This window comes from Pituophis catenifer, unplaced genomic scaffold (assembly GCF_029215685.1).
Source record: "Pituophis catenifer annectens isolate HBS135680 unplaced genomic scaffold, rPitCat1.0.hap2 SCAF_1, whole genome shotgun sequence".
Lineage (NCBI taxonomy): Eukaryota > Metazoa > Chordata > Lepidosauria > Squamata > Colubridae > Pituophis > Pituophis catenifer.
This window is the reverse complement of record NW_027256881.1, coordinates 144,761,341-144,770,685: the sequence shown is the minus strand read 5'-3', so window position 1 is coordinate 144,770,685 and position 9,345 is coordinate 144,761,341. Positions and strand designations below refer to the sequence as shown.

The 9,345-nt window shown below is 35.5% G+C and overlaps 1 protein-coding gene across 1 annotated transcript; it reads left to right on the top strand.

Moving 5' to 3' along the window:
• The first annotated feature begins 382 nt into the window (after positions 1-382).
• On the top strand, positions 383-7,942 carry CKAP2 (cytoskeleton associated protein 2). The gene is made up of 7 exons (XM_070955922.1): positions 383-436; positions 1,119-1,891; positions 2,755-2,968; positions 3,817-3,984; positions 4,594-4,663; positions 5,224-5,551; positions 7,732-7,942. The coding sequence occupies exons 1-7, from the start codon at positions 434-436 to the stop codon at positions 7,940-7,942; spliced, it is 1,767 nt and encodes a 588-aa protein (XP_070812023.1). The 5' UTR covers positions 383-433.
• The last annotated feature ends 1,403 nt before the right edge of the window (positions 7,943-9,345 follow it).

Below are 9,345 nucleotides of genomic sequence, written 5' to 3'. Positions count from 1 at the left end.
ATGGAATAGTCCTGGATTCTAGCTGAACAAGTGAAGCCGGAAAAAGAGGCTCTTCCTTTGGGGGGTGGGGCAGCGGTTGGGGCTTGGTTGGTTATGATTTAAATTTTCTGAAGACAGGCATCAGTCTTCTGATCGCTGTGATGCCTGAAGTCAGACTGCTTCTCTCCTGTGCTTGTTTTCATTCAAGTATAAAACAGCATGTGTCATCTGGTAGTGCAACTTGAATGGGTTTGTCTGGTTGAACCGTTTCTTGCATATTCTGCAATCTTTTCAGAAGAAACCCAGAAAACAATATGTATAGAATTGCTGTGCTTAAAACATTTTTTATTGTGTAAATGAGGCTTTATATTAAAAGTTGCAAGTGTTTTTTCTTTTTAGAAAATCCAGGAAAATTAGAAAACTGAATTCTGTCAACAACCAACAACAAAAAGAAATGGTGAGTCATAAAAGATATCATTGGTATCTTAGATTGGAGCTGAAGGCAGATTTATTGTACAAGTGAGAGAGGGGATATAGGAATTTCTGTCTTTAAAAAAACTGCTATACCAAAAGATATATGAAATGTAAGGAAGGATTTTGGGGTACTGTATAAGCCAGGCAGGGTTCTTGTACATTAGAGTTTTTTAAACTGTGAATATGCAATAAATATACAGGTAGTCATCGCCTTACAACAGTTCATTTAGTAAAGTTATAACGACATGAAAAAAGTGACTTATGACTGTTTTTCACAGTTGTGACCATTGCAGTGTTCTGGTCATATGATCACCTTTTGCAACCTTATGACAAGCAAAATCAATGGGGAAGCCAGAGTCATTTAGTAATTGTTATTAACTTAACAACTGCAAGGATTCACTTAACAACTGTAGCAAGAAAGGTTATAAGTAAAATGGGACAAAACTCACTTAAATATTAACAACATAAATTTTGGGCCAATTGTGATCATAAGTCGAGGACTACCTGTAAAAGATAAGCAAAAACTGTCCTGATGTTATAGCTTTTCTAATATGTTATAATTGATGAAAAGTGATATTAAGTATATGTATGTCAAGATGCCATGTGCCAAGAGTATTTTAAAAGAAAATGTTCATGTTAGTTAATGCTATGTTAATTTTTTTCAGGAAGATAAAGAAAATGCCAACATATCTACCGGTATATGGAATGAAGGAGACAGTATACTTGAAAACACTTTTGTTTCTCCTAAAAATTTAAATTCCCATGTATTGAAACAAATTAAGACAGATACAAATTGTAATTCTCCAAACAATAAGACAGTAGGAGATACTGAATCTGCAGCAGTAAAATCGAAGGTTATGTCATTTACTCAGACCTTTTTACAGAAAGCAAACGTAAAGAAACAGATAAAAGCAGATGTCTCCAATTCTGTTCCATGCATTTCAGATAAACGTATACTTGGCTCATATCGGGGCAAAATAGTTTCTTCTAAGGTAAACTCCTTCAGAAAAGTTCCAACAAATGAGCCTAGAAATTCTCCTCCTGCTCTGCCTAAATCAAGAGTAAAGTCAGCCACAACTAATACAAGCATAAAGGATGCTAAAGTCACTAGCAACGCTGGTGCTCCTAAGGCCCTAAATTCCACCCCTTTTCAGATCAGCACTGTAAGAGTTTCTGTTTATCATCCCAAAACTATTCTGAATCAAGAGAAACAGTCTATTAGTGGTGGCACAGAGAATACTGGGACAACCCAAAAAAACTCTTTCAGCAATCGGAAATCACTGTTAAAGATTGTTCCAATCAATAATAATTCTGCCCCGAGGACAAAGAAACCTGCTTCATCTAAAACTGTTAGTGGAAGCCTAAAAGTGCCACTTTCTGAAAGTCATGCTACAAAATCGATTATCAAAAAAGCTCCGACATCTGTAGATGTGAGAAGGTAATGTAAATGCCTGCAATTTTTGTATCAAAATATGATGGGACAATACAACATCAAAAAGCAGTTGGAATTTTTCAGACAATTTATATAATGTACCAAGCTATGGCTGGCTTGCTAGATTTTATGGAATAAATCTCATTTAGCTGGGTTTGATCAACATGGTACACCAAAATCAAGTAAACTGCTTTATGACTAAACATTATGAAAATGTAAATTGTACAAAAAAGAAAATGAACCCTTGTACCCCTTGTATACTTTGTCTTAAATAAGCCTTGAATAATCAGTTTAAAGCGATTGTACATACTGAGTTTTGGGACTTGAAAATAGGATGCTTTCACATCTGTTATTACATAAGATAAATTAATTGTGTGCTCGCCACTCTGTCATAAATCGTATTTCTTTCGCTCTAGTCCTATATACCTGATAATTATGATCAAACATAAATTATACATGCAAAAATCTTAGATGCCATTTAGGTTTACAGGATTATTTCTCTGCTTTCACTGGAAGAGGTGTTTTGGTAGATCATTGGATCTGAACTACAATTGCCAGTTGACTGCTGGATGACACAAAAATAGACACTCTGGCTTTTTCAGCTTAGCTCTGATAGTTGCAAATAGCAACTATCTTTGCCTTATTTTTCTAATAATCATGACTTGTAATTGCAATTTTGAATATTAACTGCTTGACAGTTGATTTTTAATCTCGTAATGTAAATGTTCTTTGAGATAGATATGAGGAGCTGTGAATTGACAGATCTCATTCCACTGTAGCTACATAACTGGGTAGCTGTTACATGAACTATATCTAGCTAAAATGCAAAATGAAGTATTGTACTAATCAACTTAAATTTTATCTTTTAGACTTCAGCTAGCTGAATGGCAGGCTTCAAAAGGGATAAAGAAGGTACATAACCCCTTACCTGCAAATAGCCAGCCTAAAGAAACAACATGTCAGCAAACTATGAAAGAGCCAGTTGAATCATTTTGGGCTACCATCGTTGAAGAAGACGAACAAGGACAGCTTAGTGATAAGGTCAACAAGACACTTACAGAATGTCTGGATCTCATTGAAAAGGTATGATGCTTAAATAAACCACCATAATGTTGAATTAACTTTTATAACATTCTTGTACTTTATTTAGTTCTATAAATTCTGAAGGTACAAGACATACTGGACTTCGAAGACAACTGGTCTTACAATGGATCAATGTGAAGAGAGTTGGTAGGCTACATCATGACAAAATCTTATATGTCATTTTCTATTGTAACTAGAACAATTGGATCTGTCCTGAATGGAGAAAAAAGACTGAATTGTGGAACACAGAGATGTTTATTACTACAATAGAGAAAATTCTTTGAAGTTTTGTGTTAAATAAAAGGCTAGCCTCATTTTTCTCTGGATTATGAAAATATAAACTAATTCACAGAAGCTTATGCATTATAGGTAGTCTTTGGCTTATAACCACAATTGGGACTGGCATTTCTGATGTATGGTGGTGCACTTGTAAAGTGAGTTACCATGTGACCAGAGCCAATTTTATGATAATTTTTATAGCAATCATGCAAACCACAGTTAAGTGAATCACTTGGTCATTAGTGAATTTGGCTTTCCCAATAGACTGTCAGAGGCAGGCTGGGAAAGCAACAAATAGGAATCTTATGACCACAAGACACTACAAACAAATGGCACGCCTGTTACTAAGCATCTGAGTTGCTATCACATGAGTGGGGATGATGAGATGTCGTAACTCGGAGAACAGATCACCAGTCACTTTTTTCAACCCAGTTGCATCTTTTAACTGTTAAATGAACAGTTGTAAGTCAACTGCAGTCTGCTTATGCAACATACTAATGTAACATTTCTCTAGAACTCATACAGTTGAAATACATTTGGTACATTTTTTCCTTGCTATTTCTCTTCAGGGGTTTTTAGGTGAAACAGTACATTCCATTTTGGAAAACTTGGTAGTGAAATTACCAGAAGCAAAAAAGTTTGCTAAGTATTGGGTGTGCCAGATGCGTCTTGAACAGTTTCGCTCCACGGAAAAAGTAATAACTATTTATGAAAATGCAATTCTTGCAGGAGCGCAGGTAAACACTCTTAAATGTGTTTCACTAAATTTAATTTTGTTTTCAGTTCTTTGCCAATGAGAGATGTATATATTTATAAACTTTCTCATATTTTAACTGTTTAGTTAAAACAGTTTTTTAAAGTTACACTTTTTAAAAAGTTAAAAACATTCTACCATTTATTTGAAGTCATGAGATTGGTATAGTTGGTTGTCCAATCCACTTCTGTTCAGCAATCTTATGTGGGAGTGACCAGTCTAAGATAACCATAAGCATATTATTTTACTCTACCCGGTGTCACCTGGGTGGTGGATTGCCATATAAATTTGATTAATAAAATATCTGAGGAAATTTGAACCTGGATCTCCAGTTTCATTTGAATAGTGATCTTTTATAATATTGTAAATAATTAGAAGACATGGTTTTGCCAGTGGCCTGAGGACCTTAGGGTGATAAAGAGCAAGTGGTTTATGGGGTGGGGTGGGGGGAGGAGGGTAAGGGTTTATTGAATTTTGTATTTAGGGTTTTATTTTTGTAAGCCATCTATAGTCACAGTGAGTGAGCTGGGCAGTCATATATTTTCTAAAATAATTAGCTAAGCTAACTGGAAATTAATAATTGGTTTTTCAGCCTAAGGATGAGCTGCGTCATACTTTTGCAGATGTTATAAAGGCTAGACGAGACCCATCAAAAACTGATGGTAAGATTTAACATTATTTATTAGTTTCCTCAAATCTTCAATTTTGCCTTGCTAAATCTGACTAACTATGATGCAGAGTGATGCTTCACTCTGCATTTTACCTGTTATAAGCAACATAGATATTTTTATTTGCCTCCATCTTTAGTACCTTTTGAATTTCTTTTAACAGGCTTAAATATTGAGTTGCCTTATACCAGGAATGGGGAACCATGGCTCTTTTATGACCTGTGGACTTCAACGCCCAGAATTCCTGAGCTAGCCATGTTGGAGACCTCTGTGTTAGTTCACTTGATTTCTTTGCATAGGCATGAGCTTAATTGGAACTTTACTTGTAGCCCTGGTAGCAGTTGCACCTATGTTAAACTAGATGTATTTAAACAGAGTTTGGATAGCCATCTGTTATGAAAGCTGTAGTTCAGGGATTGGCAATCAATGGCTTCTCAAATATTGTTGAGAACTCTTGCTGGCTCAGGAATTCTGGGAGTTGAAGTCCACAACTCATAAAAGGGCCATGGTTCTCTACCCCTGCCTTTATACCATGACCGAATATATTTTTTCAGAATGTGTGAAGGAGGAGAACACTGCAAATCCTGAGAGACCAGCTGAAACAGAGATAAAGGAGGTTTTCAAGGAAGTCAGTTTGAATAATGAGGTGGAACATAATAATGAAGCTTTTCAAGAACCAACAGAAATTTGCTCAAAAATCAAAGAAGACTTTCCTGAGGGGAAAAAAAACAAAAGTAAAGAACAGATGCAGAAAGACTTAAAAAATGAAGAAACTGCTACCAATGCAGAGAAAGATAGAATCCTAGAGATTCAAACTCCAAAAAATGAAAAAGGCTCATATTTAATAAAATACAATTTGTCAACAACTTCCCATTTGGAAAGGTGAGTCTTAATATGGTCTTTTCTATGTGGGGTCTGAGGATGTGGAGTTGCTGTCCTTAATCTGAAAAGGATGGTATCATGCTCAACTTGTGTAGTAATATCCAAGTATTTGGGAAAAGTGAACCTGACCAATTTGAGTTTGTTTGGGGGGTTGGGGGGAACAGTTTCAAGGTTATGATTGAGAACAAAGTTAATAGCTGGAAACCATTATAGAGATGGCTCGCAACTTTGTACCAGGGATTGGTTTCAGGGAAAACAGTTTTTCCATGGACTGGTGGTGGTGGGGATATGGTTTTGTGCACTACCTAGATCCTGCTCATACCCAGATGAAGCTTCGCTTGCTTGTGCAGCCCAGTTCCTAATAGGCTCAGTACCAGTCCGTGGCCCGAGGGTTGGGGACTCCTGCATTATAGGACTCAAAAAACTGATTAGTGAAAATTGGCAGGTTGAAATGTACCTATTGGAATCAGGCTCCCAGTTATAGCCTATCTTCAAAAGAAGTATTTTGTTTTAAACTAAAATGCCAGTACTTGAGTTACAAGTATTGGTTCAACTATTTGAATTTAGCATGGTGCGTACAAATTTCAAGCACAAATTCAACATTATTTTTTTAAAATTTGATTTATATGCCGCCCTTCTCCGGAGACTCAGGGCGGCTTACAATGCGTTAAGCAATAGCCTTCATACTTTTGTATATTTTTTACAAAGTCATCTTATTGCCCCCACAAACTGGGTCCTCAATTTACCTACCTTAGAAAGGATGGAAGGCTGAGTCAACCTTGAGCCTGGCAAGATTCGAACTTACTAATTGCAGACAGCTGGAGTTAAATTACAATGCATTAGTCTGCTGAGCTATCCAGGCTCCAATTTCAAGACATTGCAACCAGTTGACTTATGATTAGCTTCATATTCCACGGTCATGATCACCATTTGTAACCCTCCCAGTTAACTTCCCACAAGCAAAGATAATCGGAAAGCCTGCAGGGAAGGTTGCAAGTCACTCAGGCAAATCTCCTTCACCTCCAGCTATATTTTTGCTTTCACACACCATGCCCTCCTCCCCTTTGCTCACAAACCACACACCCTATCCCTGGCCCTCCTGAGTTTGCGTCACACTGCAGCAATTCCTTACCTCAACTTGTTAATGACTCTTCCCCCAACCCCATAGCACCCTAAACTACCTGGGACCCCTTAAATTCCTTTAAGACAAATAGGACAACAATTTATTTATTTGTTTATTTGTTTATTTGCTTTAATTTATATGCCGCCTTTCTCCGGAGACTTAGGGCGGCTTACAATGCGTTAAGCAATAGCCTTCATACTTTTGTATATTTATACAAAGTCAGCTTATTGCCCCCACAATCTGGGTCCTCATTGTAGCCAGGATAGCCATTGGTTCTAATTTATCTGGAGAGTTTGGAAAAAAGATAATTGTACATATTTCTTGGGGAATAATCTTTGATTTTAACATGATATACTTTTTAAAAGATTTCCACCGATCTCTCAATTATATTGACCATATCTGTCTTCCCTTTAGGCTTGCTGGGCAATAGAGTACATTGTCAGGAAAAATAATCTCTTGCTACTAGATGTCTAGAAGCCATGTATAAATATTTTAAATAGCAACAGTGGTAATATTGAATTTAGTATTGATATAGCATATTTAGAATTTCAAATTTCAATTTCTGTAATGTCATAATATAGGTCATAAATTAGGAGTTGCAAATTATAATGTAAACCAATTGTAAACTCTATAAATCAGATCTCCATCAAGTTAAGAGCACTGAATCAATTCTTTAGGACTTTCCATTTACTTTTTAGAAGTAATAAAACAAGCCATCTGGATCTATATAATTATAAAAAGGTATATAGCAACAGTGACTAAGACTTGCAACTTTGGTCCAAAAACCAAATCCTGAAATATTTTCTAAACCAGCTTTGGCAGTCAAAATGATCAGTCTTTTAAACTGGCATGCTTTTATGTTCCTAAAATCATACATGGCTGAAATAAGTATATATGCATTACCCATAAACAATGTATTTTTCTTACAATATTCAAATATTTAATTAATATTTGTATTACTGTTATTCACTTACTAAGGCTATTCTGTTGCCAAGCCACATTGAATTATTGCATTCTAATCCTGTAAATACATAAATGATTTCTCTTTGACCCTAAGCACAAAGAAAAGGCTGCAGTGTGATGATTCTACAATTAAAAACCTGAAATTCCTAACGCCTGTGAGACGGTCCTGCCGTATCCATGAAAAAGGAGATAAGTTACCAAGCATGCTGAAAGATCATAGCCCTTGTGTTTCTTCACTTGAACAGCTTGGAGAATTAGGAGATGAAGGCACTGGTTTCATCTACCGACCAAACAATGCATTGTAAACTGTCAACACTGCAACTATCAGTCAATGGGAGCAAAGCAGAGAATAAAAGCACGTTTTTATTTAAGCTGAAATTAATTCAGCGCAGGTGTTAAATTCCCATGGTTTAACTAACTTAATTTAGCTTTACTATTACTAAATAAATAAACAAAACATATCTAATATGGGAAGGATTGCTATGCTTTAACATGTAAAAGAGATACATTTATAACAATCTTATCATTGATGACACTAAACTGTATAATGAAATGATAGCATTTAACGAAGTTGAACTTTGTGGGCAAGGAATACAAAAACGTTGTGTCTAGTTTGTAGATCTGAAGATAACCTTTACAAATGCCAATAGTCACTAACCTTTTTGATAATTTTCAATGTGTGTTGAATGTTAATTCACTTTTAATGTTGATATTGTAAACTTTTTAAAAATTTACCTTTTTGAAAACTTCTGAATTTCTTGGTGTATATATATATATATATGTATGTCATGTATTATATGTATGTTGATGTATATATGTATGGTCTCTGGTCTAAGACTAATTGTTGTATATGTTATATATGCTTGGGTAGGCAAAGAGATTGAAATAGAACATTAACAACTCTTGAGAAGTTTGTGGAAATAAAATTGCCAGTTTTATATAAAATGTTAGTGCCTATTAAGGACATGGAGTAACAATTTGTCAGCTGAAATCCATGGAGGTGGCAGTGGCAATCTTCTTTCATACTGTTGCTCAGCTACATATAGTCTGGAAGTTTGGTTCAAGAGTATTTAAGAGTATAACATTAACAGATATTTATCAACAATATTTATAAAGGACATATAACAAACATACCCTATCTACATTTCTAGTCCATTTCCATTTCTAGTCCATTGATTTGCTCTGTTAAAGGTATCTGACCATGCCAAATCAAAACTTAGGCTTTCAGAGAGGTTATATATGCAAATGAGGCTAGGAAAGAATTTTAAATATTTGCAAAACAATTGGATGTCAATAATTCCACTTCCTGGAAGATCATCTATTCTACATGGAGAAAAGATTTCTAACTGCCAATTTGCCCTCACCAAATCGCCCAACAACTTCAGCAGAGAGTAGGATGTAAGATGCTGAATTCTTAAGAACTCCAGAATTTTATCATACCAGTAGCTCTTAGCACTATTGATGTCAAAGTGGATGAGTGTACCAGCAGTCAATTTGATTTTATATACTCTTATCTGGTGGCATTCCTTTTGTATAGGTGTCTGTTTTTTTGAAGATTGTATTACCACTGAAATAATTAGATTGAAGTAAATTGATAAGTTGTTTCCCTGTTTCAGTTTCCTAGGCCAGAGATTTTCCTCAATCTTGGCATACCAGCCTCTATCTACAAGCAGTACATTTGAACTCAATCATAAAATTCATTGCATTC